The sequence below is a fragment of the Siniperca chuatsi genome, linkage group LG21 (genome assembly GCF_020085105.1).
Source record: "Siniperca chuatsi isolate FFG_IHB_CAS linkage group LG21, ASM2008510v1, whole genome shotgun sequence".
NCBI lineage: Eukaryota > Metazoa > Chordata > Actinopteri > Centrarchiformes > Sinipercidae > Siniperca > Siniperca chuatsi.
The window spans coordinates 9,697,240-9,719,279 of NC_058062.1; the positions used below are offsets into that span (position 1 = coordinate 9,697,240).

The 22,040-nt window shown below is 41.5% G+C and overlaps 1 protein-coding gene across 7 annotated transcripts in view; it reads right to left on the minus strand.

Moving 5' to 3' along the window:
* Positions 1–2,314: 2,314 nt before the first annotated feature.
* The window catches only part of col5a3a (collagen, type V, alpha 3a), a 50,768-nt gene continuing 31,042 nt past the window's right edge, over positions 2,315–22,040 (minus strand). For all 7 annotated transcript variants that reach the window (XM_044180664.1, XM_044180661.1, XM_044180659.1 and 4 more), the window contains 42 exons: positions 21,573–21,617; positions 21,137–21,190; positions 20,491–20,535; positions 20,288–20,341; positions 20,064–20,171; positions 19,507–19,560; positions 19,111–19,164; positions 18,940–18,984; positions 18,696–18,749; positions 18,310–18,354; positions 18,064–18,117; positions 17,872–17,925; positions 17,551–17,604; positions 17,323–17,430; positions 16,920–17,009; positions 16,673–16,726; positions 16,366–16,473; positions 15,918–16,025; positions 15,757–15,810; positions 15,496–15,549; positions 15,287–15,394; positions 15,098–15,151; positions 12,060–12,113; positions 10,418–10,471; positions 10,228–10,281; positions 10,010–10,117; positions 9,839–9,892; positions 9,697–9,750; positions 9,491–9,544; positions 9,318–9,371; positions 9,096–9,203; positions 8,887–8,940; positions 8,676–8,729; positions 8,488–8,595; positions 8,344–8,397; positions 7,356–7,391; positions 6,846–6,899; positions 6,445–6,745; positions 6,085–6,197; positions 5,882–5,950; positions 4,816–5,049; positions 2,315–4,589 (listed from right to left, as the gene is read on the minus strand). In XM_044180664.1, the coding sequence (XP_044036599.1) occupies positions 4,443–4,589; positions 4,816–5,049; positions 5,882–5,950; positions 6,085–6,197; positions 6,445–6,745; positions 6,846–6,899; positions 7,356–7,391; positions 8,344–8,397; positions 8,488–8,595; positions 8,676–8,729; positions 8,887–8,940; positions 9,096–9,203; positions 9,318–9,371; positions 9,491–9,544; positions 9,697–9,750; positions 9,839–9,892; positions 10,010–10,117; positions 10,228–10,281; positions 10,418–10,471; positions 12,060–12,113; positions 15,098–15,151; positions 15,287–15,394; positions 15,496–15,549; positions 15,757–15,810; positions 15,918–16,025; positions 16,366–16,473; positions 16,673–16,726; positions 16,920–17,009; positions 17,323–17,430; positions 17,551–17,604; positions 17,872–17,925; positions 18,064–18,117; positions 18,310–18,354; positions 18,696–18,749; positions 18,940–18,984; positions 19,111–19,164; positions 19,507–19,560; positions 20,064–20,171; positions 20,288–20,341; positions 20,491–20,535; positions 21,137–21,190; positions 21,573–21,617 (3,276 nt within the window). In that variant the 3' untranslated portion in view covers positions 2,315–4,442. The remainder of the gene's footprint in view (positions 4,590–4,815; positions 5,050–5,881; positions 5,951–6,084; positions 6,198–6,444; positions 6,746–6,845; positions 6,900–7,355; positions 7,392–8,343; positions 8,398–8,487; positions 8,596–8,675; positions 8,730–8,886; positions 8,941–9,095; positions 9,204–9,317; positions 9,372–9,490; positions 9,545–9,696; positions 9,751–9,838; positions 9,893–10,009; positions 10,118–10,227; positions 10,282–10,417; positions 10,472–12,059; positions 12,114–15,097; positions 15,152–15,286; positions 15,395–15,495; positions 15,550–15,756; positions 15,811–15,917; positions 16,026–16,365; positions 16,474–16,672; positions 16,727–16,919; positions 17,010–17,322; positions 17,431–17,550; positions 17,605–17,871; positions 17,926–18,063; positions 18,118–18,309; positions 18,355–18,695; positions 18,750–18,939; positions 18,985–19,110; positions 19,165–19,506; positions 19,561–20,063; positions 20,172–20,287; positions 20,342–20,490; positions 20,536–21,136; positions 21,191–21,572; positions 21,618–22,040) is intronic.

Sequence of the window (22,040 nt, forward strand, 5' to 3'; positions counted from 1 at the left end):
GTTTCCATCCAGGGGGTCAGTGTAGACATTGTGGAGGACTACAAGTACCTGGGAGTACACTTAGATAATAAACTGGACTGGACCAAGAACACTCAGGCTGTTTACAGAAAGGGCCAGAGCCGCCTCTATTTTCTGAGGAGGCTGAGGTCCTTCAACATCTGCCGGACAATGCTGAGGATGTTCTATGAGTCTGTGGTGGCCAGTGCTATCCTGTATGCTGTTGCATGCTGGGGCAGCAGGTTAAAGGTAGCGGACGCAAACAGGCTCAACAAACTGATCCGTAAGGCCAGTGACACTGTGGGGGTGGAGCTGGACTCTCTGGCAGTGGTGTCAGAGAGGAGGATGCTGGCCAAACTACACGGCATCTTGGACAGTGTCTCCCACCCGCTCCATGACGTGCTGGTCAAGCAAAGGAGTACCTTCAGCGGAAGACTTATCCCACCAAAAAGCACCACAGATCGCCACAGGAAGTCATTCCTGCCTGTGGCCATCAAACTATTTAACTCCTCCCTCTAAGCGTTAGTCTGTTTGACCCTAGGTCACTAAACTGGACATTGAGCATTACATCTCCGCCATAATTAATAATAATTGTGCAATATTCTGTGTACTACTCCCGTGCAATATTAGTTTTCCCATGTTAGTTTTTCTTATTTATTGTTATTGATATTATATACCTCTATTACTCTCGACAGTACATGCACCTCCGCTTATTACTATTACTTATTACATATTTGGTGACACTGTATTTTATACTGTACTTTCATCATCAACCAGTAAACCCACTTGGTACTCGACACTTAGTTTACCTTATACTTATACCGACCTGATACTTAATTTATTTTCTGATCTGTTTTATAGTGTTTATAGTGTATCATATCGTTTTCTAGTACTTCTCCTGTGTGCACTGACGTAAAGGCAAGCTACTGTAACAAAGAGTTTCCCTACGGGGATCAATAAAGTATTTCTGATTCTGATTCTGATTCAAGGAAGAAAGGAATCATAATAATAGATGAAAAAAACATCTTGTCTGGAAAGAGCAATTTATAAAGGCCAAGTGTTTTGGGTGCTAATGGTATGCAAAATAATTATTATTCAAAAAGACAGATACTTACATGATAAGCTACCATGCAGTATTATATTTTGTAGTTTTTGTAGTATTGGTCACAGGATCAGCTGGATGAAGGGCTCTTCTCAATGGTTTGCTCAAGCTGATTTATCTCTGTGCAGTGGAGAGACTGTGTAACCATGTTTTCCAAATTATTGTCACATTTGACAGCTCAATTCTGGTGGGTTTAGTCTTGCATATTAGTCTATCATAAAGATTTCCAGCTCTTAACAGAGAAAATACTTGTATAGCACTGCAGTGATGCTATCTAACAAAGGTTCAGCTCTCAGCAGAAAAAATACAAGATGTTGGAGACACAATGTCACAGGAATGGTGGGCACTAGAGGGTGGAATGTAAGCAAGGGGAAAGGGCATAGTACCGTGGAAATACCATATTGATAGTCACACTGCTCTTTTGCTTGATCATTATTCTGAGGTAGTGGCAACAGTTGACCTTTCCTGGTCAAGAGCTTAGTGTGGTAAAAATTCAATTGAGTGGAAGAGAGCAGAAAGGAGAAAAAAATAACATGGTAACCTTTATTCTGCCATTGACGCTAACCTTGAACAATGGGCCCCAGTGGGTATGAACACTTTAATGTGTGCAAGAAAACAGGCTTTAGAGTGTGTATGCGTGGGTATATGTGTGTGTATTGTATATGCGTGAATGGACCAAAAAGCAATTATTGTGTGTGTTTGTGGTAGCAACAGAGATAAGTAGGCAGACAGACAGAGGCAGCATAAGAAAGGGGTGCGATGAAATTGTTGTACACACAAAGTCAGACTCAAAATAGTCATTAGGACTTCTATCATTTCTTTTTGTCTCCTTTTTGTCTGTCTGACATAAATATCCAACAGCACAGCTCTTGCTTCCTCCACCAAACAGACCAAATTTCCATGGCTGTATTTCTTATCCTCAGCCATTTCATTACTGACCCCTTCTCTTGTTCTCACCATCCATCCTTCCTTGCCTCTGTCTCTTCCTCACCTTCCCTCTTGAGAACTGAAACAGGGCTAATTGAAATATATGAACTGGGGAGCAAATCAGAGTTGATTACATCAGCTGTGTGGGGATGCTTTAAGCTTGTTGAGTGAATGTTGCAGAGCCTTGTTTGTCTATTACACTCTGACTGGACATTGCAGACAGCCACATGCTCTTATGGATATTGTTCTAACCTGCCTGTGGAGTCTGGAGAGGAAAAAGAAATCAGGTTGATTCCTTGTTTGTTTTTATTCACACATCAATTTTTGACAAATTCATTTGTTTTTCATTCAGGCAACAGATTACTGCTCATAAAGTCCTCAGAATAACTGTACAGTATATAAAATTAGTACAAAAAACACTATACACAGGAGGGATAGCGCAGGATGGGACAGGAGGAGAGGAGTTAATTACTGGAATGTTTAAATGCTATAAAACAAATAGAACAGCAGGAGTGAATTGCAAAATTATTATATAATTATTACATGCTGGATACAGAGTCTACTGTTTGAGTTGGAGGAGGTACATAGGCAGAGCATTAAGAAATTTAACTTGCTAAAGGGAAAATCAACATTAAATCGAATTCACACGCATGTCATTTCTGTAATATTTCACAACTCAATTGGTTAATTTGGAGAAGTCTCTGTTTAAGCTGACATGCAGAGACAGACTGTAGTAATAATGTCATCTAAAAACAAATCCTGGAGCTGCTCCACAGACAGTGAATAATGGAATAACCTGGCACTATAACAGCACCCATGGTGTTTTTACTGGGATGTGAGGACAATTTCTGATTCACAGCTCTGCAATTTTAAAAGGGAATTTCAAAGAAACATAAAAAAAATCTACAATGGATCAACTTCTCAAAACGTTACCTGATGACATCATTAACTCCAGTCTTGACGCTGCAATTTCTAGTTTAGGTTTACAATCTAAAATCAGTGGAACAGCACAATGTAAATTCAATTTAAGAGTGGATTTCCCCTTTAAAGCGATCAACGACATTGCTCTGATCAGTCCCTAAACTCCTTTCACTGGCCCTGTGAAATTGGCACAATCAGCCAGAAGATGTGCAAAAAACACAGTAGACTAGTCCCCCAGCCTCTGAGTGTGTTCCATGCTGAACGAGCAATAACCCCCCCCCCCAGTCCTATAATCCTGCCCACAGAGACACACAAACACAGTGACACATAAAAAACAGAATCATCTTTAGCACCACTGAAGAGCAAATCATGTCAAATGAACAGCAACATATTCTGTTGAAATTTCAACATATGAACAAAACCTCAAAAACCTCTGAGTAGGGTGGAAAAGTGAAAACAGGTTATGTCAGCATAAAATAAAATGCTTTCAAGAGATGCGTGAAACGTCTTTTGGTATTAAGGACTGCAGTTAAGACTAGAGAACATTTTAATCAGCATGCTCTTAATTCTTGCCCTGAAATATCCCCAACCTAGCTGCTGAGGTATGTCATGGCAAGTATATACCACAGTAGAAAGGATGTTAATCTGACATAATACAGTACTGTAGTCCTTGGAAACATGGAGGGCTCAAAAAGCTTATTATCAAGCCCATGGAGGGAAGCAGTCCAATAAAGGAAACAACCTTATTCGTTCAAGTAAGTGACGGGTTCAATAACTAGCTATGCTATTGGAATACTAATCAAGGTAATTCACTGAGAAAACTGCAGTTGAAGGGTAAAAAGGACAATTTATCATTCCTGCACACAGGAAATTAATTACTGTGCTTGTGTGGAATTAATATGCTAGGCTATTTCACAACTGCTATGCAACTGTCATTACAGTGAAATCTGAGCATGCAAATGAGTATGACAACATCTCTGATGTATTCATTCGCAGTCTTTGTAAAACATAAAGTAGCAATAAGTTCATATATGGTCTGACAAGTCCGACTTGACCCTGACCCATACCGCAGAATGACAGACTGTTCCTTTCCGTGACCGGGCAGATCTGTCTTGTTTATGAGTGGTCATCACCAAGTGGTGCAATCCTCATAATTCTAGAATATCAATTACAGGGCACTCAAACAGTGTGAGAAAAACACACAAAAATACTTAAAATTAAATATATCTAACTGGAATATTTCCCTTTGGTAAATGTACTTTGTTCCCACTGTTGCATGTCCTCTTTCTTGACATTCTTCTTATTGTTGCAAAGCCATAGAACCTATTTCATTGGCTGTTGAAGAGTCTTAAATAATATACCACAAACCCACCACATACAGGAACATAATATAATAAATATTGCTTGGGGCAGCGGTAAAAGTTCAGTTTCTTCTACTGAAAACTTTCAGTAACTTTCAAGGTCTTTTTTTCTTTTGTTTGTTGTTGGCAAGATGTTAACCATTGAAGCATACTCGTCCAACTTGGAATCCAAACTTCTGGTTGCTGTTGCCAAAGTCTGCTGGAGCCACATCTTTAATGGGGAGCAGCTCTGCCGAGGGGGAGTCAATCTCTAGTACAGTCCTTTCCTGACCTTTGCGGAACTGAAAGAGAGAAATTCAAGCCATTATTAGAATTTTCATTTGACTAACTAGCTCTCCCCACTCTCTGGCCTAAATCCCTATTCAAGTCAGTGATTTGATGGCTACCCACTTATTAAATCAAGCACCAGCTGACCACAGCAACACAATTCATATACACATTAGTTTCATTAAGGCTAATTTTTATTTGTCCAACTAGTCCCTTTCCCTGACATGTCCCTGCACTGACCTGGCATCCATCATGTACTGCATTGATGAAGGGGCTTTTGGCATGCGTCAGCTCCTCGTAATTGCTGCCCCGGAAGCGGAGGGCACGCTGGTAGGAGCGGGAGGTGCTGTCAAACCAGCCTGCCGAGTTCTGGCAGGTATAGGTGAAGCTCTGCTTGGCCGTGGCACTCAGTAGTTTCAGGAAGGTCAACTGAACCACATGTACAGGGTTCCCATCCCTGTCATTGTAGGAGAACTGGATGACACAGATACATAGGCATTAGTGTACTACTTAGGCAGAGAAATATAATATGTACTATAGCCACAAGTTTAAAACAGCATTTCCCTTAAATAACACACAATCTCACTGAATGAGGAAAAAATACACAAAAACAGGTTTTCTCTCAAAGAGATGAAGAAACGTCTGAGCCTATAATCTGTCAGACAAATATGACTTCTAATTTTAATTCCATCACCGAAATTACAAATCTCCCATCTTGTGCTGATGAAGGAGTTTATGTAAGGAAGGGTGAAAAAGTTACGGCGACTTCTCTTCAGAATCAGAACAGACAGGGAAAGTAAAGTAGGAAGTAAGGAAATTAAGGAAAGTGTAAGAAAGTCAGTGAATTGCAATTGTGCTGGCAGCTCTGTGATTATCTGAGAGGATATGAGACCTCTGTTCAAGTGCACATGAAAGTCCAATGCTCTGAGCATGCTGCCCTGAACGTTAGTCAATGAGACAGAGCTGCCAATGGCTTTGTGTGAGTCATCCTGACTGCTGAAATCATCTGCTGGCAATATCAAATCAGCTCTATCGTTACACATGGTTTGATAAATTAATGCCAAATTATACAATGTGCAGATTTACGAATAAACAAAAAACATTCACATCCCGCCATGTGCACATGGATGGACATACACATGCATGCCTACACATTTATGTGAACACACTCATACAAATGCTTGCACATCAATCATATGCATGAATATCATTCAAACAGAGTAATTTAGCTGAAAAAGACTGCCTGGCATTTGGAGCCAGCTAAGATTAATGATAGGAAATGGAAGAGGTTTTTTTTTTTTTGTACCTGCTTGCCTTTCCTGTACTGGCTGTACCAGCTTCCTGGCTTCTCTTTGTTCCACGCTGCTAATTTCACCTAGACACACAGAGGAAGAGAGGGAGGACAGTGAGTAAAATTTTACTCAAGGGATACAGGGAGTGATTTGTGCTCTTATGTAATATGACGAGGTCGGCTTTGTAAAGGCTGACAACAAGAGATTGGAGACTTACCATCTCAATCCTCTTGTCAGGGTAGAGACATGTCTCTCCATCAGCTGTGAAGTTACAGTAGACCTTGATGGAGTCTCGGTGACAGCCCTGGTTAGGATCAATCCAGTAGTCTCCTACAAAGTGCACAGAGAAAGGACATCAATCAAACACCAGATGTTGGTATAATGAACACATCTAGAGTAACAAGATGATAACATGCAGCTGGCGAAATGATAAACAGCATTTGACTTAAAAAGGGTGTATGTTAGATGATGTGTGCATATTTTAAATGTTTCCAGTTTTTCCTGGACTAGTTTTTCTTGGATACAACTTTTAAGGTGGTGAAATAGGCATCAATTATGAAGCAATGTCTTTGCTAACCATCTTTGTAGTCAGGTTGGACCATCATGAGCTCTTTGCAGGTCCGGGCAGGGCTCTCAAAGGTTCCCAGGGGCCTCCTCATCACCTCCACTTCTGTTTTCATGGAAGATAGGGTGGCAAAGACTTCTTCCATTCCCTCAGCATCCTCCAGAGGCTGATCTCCCTGGAGGAACTCCTCCATATCCAGATCCACATCCTCCTCCCTGGATGGGGCTGCTCCTCCCGCCCGATTGGAATGCCTTCGTCTCTTCCGCCTGCCCTCCCTGATAGGCAGGGGCTGAACCATTGTCGCAGGCGGTCCCTGGAGGTAGTACAGAGAGGTGAGCAAGAGGTGAAAGGGAAAGGAAGACGATAAAGCTGGCACTGAGAAGGCCATGATGTGGATCATTGGTGGTACTCACTGGGGGTCCTGGGGGGCCAGCAGGGCCTGCATCTCCTCTGGGACCAACGGCACCCTAGAGAATAGAAGAGGACCAAACTTTGTGTCAATCATGTCTCACCTGGAGCCTCTCTCACACCACTTGCCTAAATCCCAGCTTCATCCAGGCAGATATTGCTGCTGCTTTATAGGATTATCCAGCTGTGTGCATCAGCACTCTGTGGTCAAAGCCTTGGCTCTCAAGACACACTATAGTGGTTTTCATAACATCACACACACCAGAACCAAATCCTATTAAAAAGACCCAATGGAAAAATCACACACAAGACAAGCGTGGCTGTACAGCAGGCTTTTAGTTCCAAAGACATGCAGTAAACACAGTAGAGCATTATGATTATGAAGCATGGTGCATTTAAGCCAACTAACACTTTTTCTCTCTTTTCCCCAGCATATGTTCCCAGCAGCTGCTAACCAAGCTGAGGTGTGAGTACAGAAATGGCAATGTATAAATAAGACAGATTACTGGACTCACCATTTCTCCCTTCGAACCTTTCTCGCCAGCTGCACCCTAAGAGTGGGGACGAGGAGTAAGTAAGCAGTAAAAGGATAAAAGCTATTAAAGCTTAGAAAACTCTCAATCTAATTACTCAGGTAAGAACTGTAAAATACTAATCAGCTGTTCACTGGAAAATCAGGCACCTGTTTAGCGACAGGGCAGGTTATGGTCAAAATTATTACTTTCACAACTGAGTAACAATGAATAATAACAGGACTGTCTCTGGATAGAACCGGTTCTTAGCTCTTTGCAGATGACATCATCCGCTAAATCCTTGAGATCCAAATCTTATATGACATTTCAATAAGTATTCATTGAGTTTCAGACAACATCTAAGAGCCTTATTGCCTTTCTGTTCTTCTCATATGTGTATTGTTTTATACCTGCAGAATCTTTGCAAAAGGATGGCTTACAAGATGCATTCCTGATACAAATGACAAATCCTAATGACATCTACATTAACAAGATGCAGCAGACCACAAATACAAACTTCATATGGGCAGTTTTTTGGACAATTTCAAACTACTGTCTGGTTATACTATTAACAATTTTGATATGCAGCTTCTACATAAATTGGTTTCCAGACATATATCACCAAAAAACGTATACACAGGTTTCAACACTCCACTGTAAGAAGAAGGCAGATTATTTTTTATTAATAATAATGTAGCAATAATGTACACTTTTCATGCATCTCTTATTGCTTTGGGCATCAGTCAGTGAAGGAGCCTTTCAACTTAAAAGGATGGACAATAGTATTCGAATAGGTTGATACATTCATATATAAAGATTGTTTACTGAAAAAGTAGAGATGAAAACATTCATCTCTACATTCAGTATCTGCATGTTGTGACTGAGAAAATGTATTGGGCCGAACACCCGAAATCAAAGGACTTATCATGTATGGTAGCTGAGAATTGATCATAGAAAAGCATATATATTTTGGAACAACTACGTCACTTACTGACAGGCCAGGTGGTCCCAGTGGGCCAGTGGGACCAGGTGGGCCGGCCACACCCTAGATAAAAGGACAAGCATGGCTTGTTAGTGAGCTGAACTTCCTTTGTGTAGAAGTGTATCAGATGCATCATATTATAACCATATGCACCTCATCTCCTTTAGGCCCTTGTGTACCCTGGTTCCCTGGGAGGCCTCTGTCTCCCTTCTCACCAGGTTCTCCTGGGGGGCCAATTAGACCGATCAACCCACCGTGACCCTGCAGACAGAGACATGGTTCATGACCATTGCTTCCCAGGGTTTAGACTGGTGCAGAGTGTTTTCTCTGTCAACACTCACTTTATCTCCCTTCGTTCCAGGGTCTCCTTTCAATCCTGGAAGTCCTGGTGGCCCCTGTTAACAATGTCAGATGTATTAGTTGGCCAAAGCTGTAGACTATATGACATATGGTTTGGTTGTGTTGGGTTTGAATCCTTGTTTATTATTATAAATGTCCCAAATCCCCCTTCTGATTTGGTAGGCTCCGATAACTAAAATATAAGGCTCTTACAATTGGTCCTGGTGGTCCAGTTTGTCCTGGTGGCCCATTTAACCCTTGCTCACCCTAGAAAATAAACACATGAATTAATAGAGATCATCTTACAGTATGCTGAAGCACTGATTAAACGCAAATACAAACATTCTGATGATTTTCAGTGTGACTACCATTTTAACAGTGTCAGACTAATGTTAAAACACCATTTTACATTGTGCACTGACCGCGGGGCCTGGGATGCCTCGGAGACCTTCTGGGCCAGACCTCCCTGGCTGCCCTTGTGGTCCCACTGGGCCTGTCTTCCCCACTGGACCCTGGGATCCTGTCGTCCCCTACAGAGCAGAGGGACAAACATAGATAGCAAGACATTAGGAGCAAATTAGATCAGGATTTGTTGGAAGGCACCATATACAACCACAGAGCTCAGTGTCAGTCATTATCCTTACCTTGGCTCCCTTCATGCCTTGCTTCCCTTCTTTTCCTGCAGCACCTATATGACCCTGGGGTTGAGAAAAACAATGTTGCTGAGATGATGACAATAGCTATTAACTTCAAACAAACACATACGTAGCTACATACACATGCATGCACAAAAACATATACAATATGCTAAGCTCACCCTCCGGCCAGGAGGTCCTGTAGGACCTGGCTCTCCAGAGGCTCCTGGAGGACCCTGCAGAAAATAGAAAAAGGACTAAAGTTAAAACAGAAACACATTCCCACCTAGTCCAAAAACACTCATAAGAAAGCCCTGCCATTATGATGAAGAAGCAAAACCTCAATATGTCACACTAAGTGAAAAAAAATAAATAAATCACGGCTTACTGCTTTGCCAGATTCTCCATTGTCTCCTTTAGGCCCCAGTCCACCATCTACTCCCTGGATGAAAAATGTAATGTAGAAGAAATTACCAAACAATACGTTAATGACAAATGAATCATAAAACAATAATAACAATAATACTCACATTCACGCCAGGTTCTCCAGGGGGTCCTGAATCTCCGGGGAATCCAATAGGGCCCTATGGGCAAAAACAGTGAGTTAAAAACCATCATATGCATGGCATGACATTAACAGACTGACTGACCTGACAACCAGAGCAAGAAAAAGTCACTGATCCAGAGAGACAAAGACTCACAAGGTTGCCTTTGGGTCCGTCCTCCCCTGGTGTTCCTCTGGGTCCTGGAGGCCCAGCTGCACCGGGAAGGCCAGAGTCACCCTTCTCCCCCACATCGCCTTTAGCACCCTGGGACACCAGCATATGAAATGACAATCAATGAAGGGGCGAAGAGAGATAGTGAAGAAAGGACAAGGTTGAGCAAGACAGGAAAGAGAGATGGAGGCAACATGACTCACACTAATGCCATGCTCTCCAACTGACCCGGGGTCTCCAGCTTCTCCGTCCTCACCCTGGTAGAGATGGAACATTAGGCGATATAAAAACACAACACACACACACAAGCACAAGTCCACACACATAAACCACCACCATTCTACTGTATGCGCACAGGTACATGCTGTGTAGTTGCTAAAGGGAAATGCTGACCTTCTCTCCAACAAGTCCAGGCTGACCAACTCCACCAAGTAATCCAGGTGGGCCCTGTGGCAGGAGGAGAGAGAACAGCTTGAACCAAAATATCATAAAACAAGGGCAAGTTTGAAATATTCATTTGATTTTTGAAAATCAGGTTCTGGTGCAATATTTTTTTTTAAGGGTTTGTCAGCACTTCTGCTCACGGAATGCTGAAACTGGAACAGAATTATCACAACACAAGGAAAAACATTGAGTGTCAGGTTTTCTGTGTGGATAGTGTCTGAGTCACACAGTAAAGTGGATGCTATTTCCCCTCTCTCAATCAGTTTGTTTGTTTGCTTGTGCATGTGTATGTGCATGCGTGTTAGTGTGCACGCATGTATGTCAGTGTATTGTGCTTTGTGTCTTGAGACGAACCCAGTAAAAGCATGTGTTCGGTAGAGTGCACAAACATGAGAGCTGCGTACAGCCACGCACTACTACTGAGCTCCTGCTGTCAACTGCTTTCCTCACATGCCATCCCATTCCATTTTGCTCTCTTCCACTATTTCTGTATCAATCCATTTATGAATCCCACCATCTCTGCATGGCTGAATTTCAGTGCTTCCTGTGATGAAGCACTAGTGTGGCTCATACAGATTTCTGCATCTTACTGCTGAATAATTGACCAGTGCGAGAGGCTGTAGAGAGACGGCCATTACTAGAGATAAATATAACTGCCTCTCAGGGATGATAGTCTAATACTTCTTAATGATTCATAGAGCAGTAAATATAACTCTCTCCCAGGGATTATATCCCAATACTATTTAATAATTCAAGTTTCAAAAGCAGTGGAAGGTCTGTGGCAGGGAGTGTTCAAATGAAGAGATAATATAAAGTATCTGTGTTGTTAGAGGAGAAGCTACTGTTCAGTTTGAAATTTAGATAATACTGTGTATTGAATGGAAGTCTTCTTGATGCCAAAGCTGACACACCATCATGTTTTGTTTATGACTCACAAAGGAATGCAGCTACCATCACTTGAAAACATCAGAACTCCAATATACAGGTTGTGTGTAATTTCAGAATTGCATTTGTCAGATTTTGGAAAACTTTTAAAATACAAACATTCACTTAACAAAATTAATGATTTGGCTTCAATGATACAATTTAAAAACAAGAAACAAATCAAGAACATATATTTTCAAACCTCAATGAATTATCTTAAAAATGCGAGAATACCAGGCTAAAGGCAAAAATGATCTACATGTATTCATTATGAGACAGGATAATATTTGGTTATGCTGATTAGCATTAGCATTACCATATGAAATGGACCTTGCTGGTGCATTTATTGTTTGAACTAATTTAATACTGATTTTTGCAATTTTTGTATGTTCATTTGAAGTGTTTTTGCTGGGAATAATGTTTTGAGCAAGATATATAGGAATATTTACAATTGTGGTATGAAGACGAATATGAACAGCTTATTGATATAAATTGCAATAAAGCCTGAATTGTGCCCCACAGGGAAATTCTCCTTTTACTTACTCTGGAGTACCTGTTTGTGTATAGAGTCCTCCTTCAATGGAACTGTCTCTGTAATATATCACTATATTCATGCTTACATATGATTAAAAAAAGGAGTAAAGAAAAAAATCATGCCACACTGTACCTCTCCACCAATGGGCCCCTGAGGTCCTCGTGGGCCATGCTGTCCTGGAGGCCCCTGTGGAGAGAAAAATTAAATGTTTTCATTAGGATCTCAGTGCAGACAGTAAGGAAATACTGCATCAATAAAACACACACACAAATACAAACTGAATGTGAGCCAGGGGTTGGCTGGTGCCTCCTAAATTAAATGAGAGTAAGAAGTCAGCCCATGGTGGATTGCTTATGCAGTGGCCCCAGTATCTATGATCATTATCGTAGTGACATGATGAAGACGTCCAGACAGGTCATTACCCTCGATATGATGACCCCCCCCCCCCCCCTCCAGCCTCTCTTATATTCTCTCTTATTAATAAGAAATCTCTAGCCTGTGATGTGCAAGACCATATTCTCTCAGTCACAGTGATGGCATGTGATTTGACTCTTCTGTGCAGCTCAAGAAAGCGGCAAGCAATTAATCCTAACTGTGCTCGGCTTCAGTTTCAGTTGAGTTGATGTTGAGCTGTGCTCTAAATCGCTCTGATGTCTTGGAGGGAGCCCTGTGTTGTAAAGACACTCAGAAAGAAAGACAGACAATCTGCCCAGAGAGAGACCGTGTGGGACTAGAGGAAACACATATCCTTCTGGCGGAGAGATACTTGAGCATTAGAGGGGAGAATTCTGTGATCCGCAACGCTCACACATGAATGAAACTTCCCCACTGAGTCTTCAGCATCTCTCCTCTCCTCCTTTTCTCTCTCTCTCTCTCTCTCTCTCTCTCTCTCTCTTTTGTTTTGGTTTCATTCTGATGCATTCCCTCCCTAATCTGGCTGTGGAGAAGAGGGGCTATGGAGAATCTTGTTGAGCGTGTGTACATGGTTGACAGCGTTGTGAGATGACTGTCACAAAGGAGGATGCTCATTAGACAGCCAAGGCTGTGGCTAATCTGATTAGCAGCTGTCACACCATCTTCCTGCTCACAATCAGCACCCCACCTCTTCCTTCCACTCCATTGCTCCACTGCCTCCTTTCTGTCACTCTCTCTCTTTTTCTTTTTTTTTAATCTTTTTCTTTCTTTTACATACAGGACCACCTCTTCATTCTCTGGGCTCGTCTTTCTTGCACATGAAGTCATGGTCTTCATTCTTCATGGTCTGATTTCTTCATTCACACTCCTTGAAGATGCATCATACATTGACATAATGTGTTGAGATTGTTATAGGTTTAAAGCGCTTTGTTTCTTTTCACCATCATTATTATGGATATCATTCTATAAGATAATGGAAAGATGTACCCGATACCAGCAGACATACAGTAGAGATATGAGGAACAGAATTAAGAAAGCAGTTGACTGGAGAGTGTTTTTTTAACCTAAGACTGTATTTTTTCATAGCCAGCATAATAACACAGTATGTTATATGCCATAGTAATATGGTTTGCATAAAGTTAACTGCTAAGGACAACTGCTTAGCAGAGCAAATCGCTTTGACTAACACAGTCCACAAAGCATTGTTCAGTTGTTAACAGTGTCATTATGTCATGATTGTGATATGTCTGTACTATATGAATTATAACTTTAATAATGGCTGCATTTAACTTAGATGTACCATTTCCAGGGCCCTGACATTGTGCATGCTGGCTCACTGGCATGGCTTATTAGGATACTTACCTGGAGCAGAACCATCAGCAATGTTAGTTACACCTGTACTTTTCCTGTTATGACAAGTCAAATGGTCTGCTTTGAAAAATGCCTATTCTTGGCCAACCACAAATTTAGCTGTTTAGATGTTTTCCTCAGTTCCTCAACAGGTGAGGCTAATTGTCAGTTATCAAGAGTTGTCAAGTCTATTACAATGGAAACGCAGCTCTTAGCTCGTATACTGTAGTCTGGGAGCAGAATAGTTTCTTGATTTCAGTTAATCTATCTTAATTTTTGTGCAACAGTCTCACACTAGACTGGTCTAAGTGCAAAACCATGACGGGCTTTACCCAAAGACCAGTCAACACCTCTTTGTACAACTGGGGTCTAAATGTCATTGAGACCAAACAAGGGCCTGTAGTTTGAGGGTGGTGAACGTTAATGATTATCGGCAGAGGAAAAGGTTGGTTCACGAGTTTGACACACAGCAGTAGAATCAGCACAGCTGGCACCAGGTGGCACTAACTAAAGTTTTAAAACGCTGTGGTGGGTTGTCTGTGTACCAGCTATAGTTCACAGACTGCTGACACCTTGAACCTTTACAATACTGTACTTACAATAATCTGGGAAACAATGGGTCAGATACAATCTTAAAACCAGTAGTTATCCAAAAGTTATCCTCTACACTTTTCTATGACTCATTAACAGCATTTTGTTTCTATAATATGTTATAATAATAATAATATAATAGTACTACAAAAATACCATTTCCTCATCTTAAGAAATAATAATTAACCATGAAATTCCTTTATTAATGTATATTTCTCTCATATGAAGACAATATGATATACATTCAATAATACAATCGGATTGCATTAAAAATGTTTTTCTACTGACAGTAGTAGTTGTCGCACTCATAGCGAACTCTCTGTTATTTGGGCTGCATTATCAGGTATTGAGCAACATAATTACACTTACAGTAACTTACTTGTACTCAATGTGTTATGGTATACTTCGAATGGCTGTATCATTATAATATTGGTGTAGGCTACATGTCTTTACAATATAAAAGAGTTTCCAAACCATAAACAGAAATGTAAATCTACAGTACTTGCAGAAGCTCTTCATTATACCCTAAATATTCCCAATAAATAATTAATAGTTTTTCTACTAATGAATGCATGCATATGTTTGATCTTCAAAAAAAGATCCATTAAACTGCTTTTGATATTGGGGTGAAAATGAAGAAAAGTGAGGAGTCGATATCCAATATCAGGCAAGACCAAGACACGTCAAAGTCATAATAATCATGAAACAAAGTGTCAGAAAAGTGGTGTTGAGAACAGACTTGAGACTGACACTGGACCATAGCAGTGGACTTGAGATGAGTGTTGTATGTGCTGGGATTGCTGAGCAGTACTCACCATTGAGCCAACATGCCCGCTCTCTCCTTTCTCCCCTGGTGGTCCTGGCATTCCCTACAAATGCAGATATAGTGATCAACGCAGTATCAGGCATGAAATGGAAACAGACATAAACTAAAGTATAAATGTGACATCAGAGATGAGCCAATGGAGATACAGTCAGTTCTGGAATTGATTGATAATTTTTACCTGTAGTCCAGAAGGACCTGATGCCCCCTTAAAGCCTCTGGATCCTTCATCTCCTTTCGCCCCATTCATGCCTTGCTGCCCACGAGGACCTGGATCACCATCTGCACCCTGAAATATACAGCATTGTTAACACTGCACAACCTAAACCAACTTATTATACAATGATATGTATTTATTTATATGCTGCATTCTGAGTTTTCATAACATACTGGCAGTCCAGGCTGGCCCACAGGTCCTTGACTTCCAACGGGTCCTGGGGGTCCCTAGAAAAGCAGAAGGACAGTTCAATACACACTCACTGTAGGAAAGTCATGATTAAAACCATCTGCTCATTCCACCAGACGATGCACTGTCCAGGCAAACAGTTATTACAATGAATTGCCCCAAACCAATTATAAGCCAGTTTAGCCTCTACCTCCTGGTGACGCAAGATGATGCTGTGGTGTTATTCACATATAAGTCATACTCACAGCTTCTCCTTTGTCTCCTTTGCTGCCCTTCTGGCCTGGTCCTCCTGTCTCTCCCTATGGAGACAAATGCACACACGTGAACACACACATACACAAACAATTAAGTCAAAAAATCAGCAAGACATTTACAGCAGTCCATGTTGTCTGTCCAATGTAACTACCTTGTCTCCGTCCTCCCCTGGATGCCCAGGAGGTCCCGTAGCCCCTGGCAGCCCTACAGGTCCTGGTTCCCCGTCATGCCCAGCCGGCCCCACAGGCCCCCTCTCTCCCTGGGGAACAGATGGGAAAACAGCACATATCTAGCAAATGCTACAATACTTATTATCCTCATATAGCAGCATGGCACATTGATTTATGTATCATACCAGGAAGGAAACTCACACCCAAGAAAGCAGGCTTTATCACATTCATATTTTCTACCTCCCTCCGTTTCTCTCTCTGTCTTGCTCTCTCTGTCGTTTACCTCTCTCCTGCACTCTGTCTCATAACGACACATTCCAAAGCGAGAGCACATGTTGTTTATTAACCAATGGTGGGAGGTGATGGTACACTATGTGTTAATGGACATTGTTGCCTAAGAAACAAAATTAGCAATGTTCCAAATCTTACTGGCTCGCCTTTCTCGCCCATTGGCCCAGCAGGACCCACACCGCCGAGCCGTCCTGGCTGGCCAATAGCACCAGCCGGCCCAGCGGGGCCCCTTTCTCCAGTGGCACCCTGAAAATAAGATAGGGGAGATAGAGAGGTGAGGTGAGTATGTCACATGATTCACTCTTTGATTTAATGTGGTGGTCACGATCACTGATCACCATGGAAACAGCCTCCTGCTTCATATGTCCTAGTATTCTATATAACATAGAAGCTGAACAGAGAGCAGAGGATGGGATGGGAAGCAATTTAACGAAATCAGACTTACAATATGTCCTGCAACACCAGACAGGCCCTCTCCTCCCTTCAGACCTGCAGGACCCTGGAGAGACACAGGCATAAACAGCCTTCACAATCAAGCGTCAACCACATCCATTACAAAACAATAAGTAACTGGCAAGCTGTTATGATTTTAAGTTCAATTGTGATCTAATTGCAAGCTGCACATTTCAAGAGAATCTGATGTTGACAGTGAGTGAAGGTGAGAATGTGAGATGCATGGAATTTTGGGGTACCATTGCACCAGGGGTCCCTCTGCTCCCTCTGAAGCCTCTGAGCCCAGCAGGGCCACTTTTCCCTGAGGCTCCTGGTGGACCTGGGTCTCCCTGGAAACCACACACACACACATATGTGATTAGTTATAAGGCAAGTCGCCAACAGACTACAGGCCCTTATGCAGTCATAAATCACACCAACCAGCAAGTCACACCAAGAAGGAACATTTATCTTTTATGAGCCATAATACACTCAACACCGCGAGGTTTCCGCTGTTATTTATTAGCAAATTAGTGGATAGGATGAGACCCAGGAGATATTCAGGTAGTGCTGAGAGAGTCCTTGGGCTTAATCTAATATAACAGTAATAAGGTGATGCTGGTAAGTGATTATGATCCTGACATTATGATGAAAACCACTCACCTTGGCACCCTCCTTTCCGGCAGCTCCTGGTAAACCATGCTCACCTGGTGGTCCGGGTGAACCTGGATGGCCTCTATCTCCAGTTGGCCCTGTTTCACCAGATTTGCCCTGAAAACAACCAAATTACACAACACACATCACATACCCGTTATTTAAAATCATGCTATCTGAAATAAAACAGCTATTTGCTTAAGAATCAACTAATATACCATTAGCTGATCCTCTTACCTGTGGTCCAACAACACCTGGGGGGCCAGGGGGTCCATTCTTGCCTTGGAAGCCCTGAAGAATAAGATAAGTGAGTTAAGAGTTGAAACAGAGTCAGGGGGATGCAGAGATCCTGTTATCTGAGGATTTAGTATAGGCCTCTCAACTTGCACTCTGCCTTCAGTAATTCAGTGCTGAAGTCCTAGCTTTCCACTTGTTTGATGTGTTGACACATTCAGTAGATCATGTCACACTGTTAAGTTAATGCTGGGGTGTGCACCTCATAAGGGAAAAATGCTATATAACAAATATGTAGCTTTATTGACATTAAAAGTAACTCACTGGTTCCCCTCTCTGGCCTGGATGACCTGGTAATCCATCTTTTCCAGGTGGACCCTGAAAGGGAAGCATTTTCTTATATCATTGTAATGAACTGAATATGACCTGAAGTGAGCATAACATGTAGGATGAGGTAAAAATAAGTAACATGAAATCACAGGGCAAACACTATACAGTACATCTTAGCATACTCACATTAGGCCCTTTAGGTCCTGGTTCACCGTTTCTTCCCTGTGGTCCTTGGGGACCCTAGAAAATAATAATACAGCTCAAAACAGTCAAAACTCAGACCCCAGATTTAACTTTCTGGTTCTTGTCCAACACTGATTTATGAGACTGTATATGTGATGCCAAGATTGTTTTTCATGCTTTACATATATGGTCTTATTTAGGCACTGTATGTACAGTATTATTAGTATATATTAAGAGTCAGAAGATTACCTGTTCTCCGGGGGATCCTGAAGGACCATCTTGTCCAGCAGAACCCTACCAGGTGGACAAGGCAGATGACAAATAAAAACACAGTTTCTGTACGAAAACATAAGCCACTCAAAACATTGTTTGTTTTGTGCCCACCAACAAATCTTTAGCTTTCCCAAGATGGTCTTTGAGGGTGAGAGTGTAAACTGAAGCATCCCCTGCCAGACAGTAGCGTCTCACTGCACCAGATGGCCTGTCATCTAGAAGTGTACAGTAACAACCAGTTCCAACTCGGCCGGCGCATTCATCCATACTTCATGAGACAGCCAGGTGTGTGTTTATGTGAGTGTAACTGTATGTGCATATGTCTTTGTTCAAGTCAGGGTGTGTGTGTGTGTGTCTGTCACCTTTTCTCCAGGCTTTCCAGTGGGCCCCTTTGCTCCTCTTCCCCCCCGGGCTCCCTATTGGAAAACAAACAACAGTCTGATTAGCACACGCATAACTCATCTGGAGGTGGAAGATAAACGTCTGGTGATGTGAAAACACTGCAGTTATGTAACAGTGTGCCTCCCACAAGTTGTGGTAGCGAATACAGTTTTATACATTGAGAAAAGCATGGTGTATAGGCATGGCACCTATAGCTCTACTCACATTAGGTCCTCTTTGGCCCCCAGGCCCTGACTGACCAGCTGGACCCTGCATTGCAGAGGTTAACAATTATTTATCACTCAGTTATTTTACAATAGCTCTTACATAGAAACATTTACATATTCTGTAGCAGTCAGAATGTGATGAGGATTAAAATGTCACCACAGTCCTTACCCTGCGTCCTTTCTCTCCTGGGACCCCGGCCATACCAGGGAAGCCAAGTGATCCCTGGAGACACATGTAGAGGTTAATCAGCCTCAGCCTTCCATTTATCACACATCACCCCCAATGTCTCATTAATGTATAATTAACTACTGTAACAAATTAAAGCAAATCTAATCCATGAGCCCAACACAGCCTTAAATACACCATTCATCAACATGTAATGAATTGATGTCACTAATGAACTATTAATAAAATAGCCTTTTTTAATAAGCCATTTATCATCCTTTATTTTTAATCAGACAGGAAACAGTCCAGCCAAAGACACATATCTTGCTGGCTGAAGCTCTGATAAAAGAACCAGGGGACACATTAACTGATTATAACAGCTCATCAATACTAAATCACCTTAGAACCTTGTCTTCCTGGGTATCCGGGCAATCCAGGCACGCCAAGTTTACCCTGCAGAGAGACCGACACAATAAGAGGGGAGGAAGAAATAAACCAGAGAAATATTAAAAAGAAAAGTGCATAAAAACCATTTAATTAAGATTTTTTATGAGATACTGCTGACTATGCATGTACCAATACAGCAGGATATCTCTAAATGAACGCATATAGTGATGACAGAAAGATTAAATGCTTAAAGATGTGCACTGGCTCTGTGGCAGTTTTGCCTTAGGAATGGGCTATAACCAGATGTAATAAATGTGAGGGCATTAAAATCCATATGTTCAGTATTTCAGTGGTTTTCAGAGACTCATTTTATAAGAAAGTTTTGTCACAACTGAAAACTGAGCTAAAGAAATGTAACTATACTGCCTAACATTATAATGGCTGTAGCAGCATAATGCAGGTTTATATAAGAGTTTTCTTATAATTTGGCTGACTATTTGATCTCCCTATCCTCCTCTTTGTGTCCTAACCTTGTCTTGTAATGTAAATGTAATCTTTTAAAAATGTACCTTCTCGCCAGCTGTCCCAGAAGCTCCTAGATCTCCCATCGGCCCTGCTTGGCCCTTTAGCCCCTCTGGTCCATCCTCTCCACGAGCACCAGGAGCTCCGTTATCACCCTAAAGTCAAGAATGAGAGTAGAAGGGAAGTGGCAATTTTATCTCCACTAGAGAGTAGACTAGAGAATAACTGAGAGAAAATGATATTGAGTCTTGTGATTTGTGGGCGCACTCACCCTGTCTCCCTTGATGCCCATGTCACCTTTGAACCCAGGGAAGCCATCTTCTCCCTATGATGCATTAAGGAGAGGCGATGTGTAATGAAAGCTCTCTTGATGATAAATGGCATCATTACATTGTAATTTGTCAATTGTCCTTCCAGTCACAATCCATTTGACAACAAGCAACAGAATAAAGATTCACTCTCTGTTTCACTCACCTTCTCTCCTTTGCTCCCCTTTAGTCCCCTAACTCCATCTGCTCCCTGTAAAAAAATGGGGAAAAACACTTAATTTAACAAGACTCTAACATTACTGCCTACAGTTAAGAAAAGACTCTGGACATCACATAGAAAAATCACTGGTTGCCAGAAATACCCCATCTTAAAACACTGAAATGATTTATAAGTGTGTATTGATTTTCTCTTGACCTAAAATTGCTCTATTATTGCTCTGTTATTGTTATGACCTTACATTCATTTCATACTAATGATTGTTTCCCCTAAGAGAAACTACCAGATAAAATACTAGACGTGTAAATGTGACAAAAACAAACACCAAGCAGAATTCCATTTCCCGACAACTTCACTTTTATTCCTCAATTTCAAAAGCACACTCAGTCGAAATGGACTGGTCCACACCTACGCACACAGCTCTGCTCTATCTGACTTGGGCATTTCTCCCATTCGTCAAATGTTCCTCACTCTGTTGTTAGCAGTCCCCTTGAGAACCAAGGTGCTTTCCCTCCACATGTCACCTATCAGTCATAGACTCAAACAGCTTGTCCATCACAGATGGACATACCTGCGAGGGAATAAATATCTCAGTGAATATTACACCTGAGATCATGAAGCATTTATGTCTCACCTTGACTCCACGGGTGCCTGGGTACCCAACAGGCCCCTGAGCACCTGGTAAACCCTACACACAAAAAAGAACAACAGTATTCTTCAGTCTTAGCAAGCAGCAGCCAGCACAAATGCATTTCTCTGACCAGATATGAATAAGCATTGCACTCAGTCACTATGTCCTATCCTTTATTATCAATAAGCATTTTCAAACAGAAAAAGTGGATGATGCTGGTGAGTGCATGCTGTTGACTCTAATGAGCTAATGCTCTTGTACAATAAAGATTATGACATTGATGGAACACAATGATTGTAATGATGAGAGTAAGCATTATTATAACCTAATGTGAGTGAGTGCACAGTTACAATAGATTGCAAGAAACAGCATGATATTGCACTTTTAATATCTTACTATGACACTACAGTAGACAAGCCTCAGATATGCAGTTACCCACTTGGATGCCTTTCTCTCCCGCAGGGCCCTCTCTTCCTGGGTGACCCTGAAACAGGAAAACAGGAATCAGATTGACTAAGCACTGCTGCAAATACATCATTATTTTATCACTACTCAGTGGAAATTTCTGAATGCAACCAACCAGTGAAAAAGAGGAAACACCAGCGGCACTGAGAGAGAAGCGGCATACAAATATCATTGTGTGTCACAAAGCTTTGCAGGAGCATTAAGTGAAACTCATTCAAATGTGTCTGACTGCAATCTAAAATTAATTCTTGGAGATGAGAAAAGCCTCACTGTAAGAAGATTTTTTCATTCTTTTCTAAATGTCATACTGCTTTTGAATTCCAGAAATGCCTCCGGTGTCCCACAGAAAGGTTGGTGAATTTTTTATTAATTTATCCTCTTGGCTACTTCAGATTAACTAACTTCAGGGTTTTATACATGTACATATAAATGTGTATATATA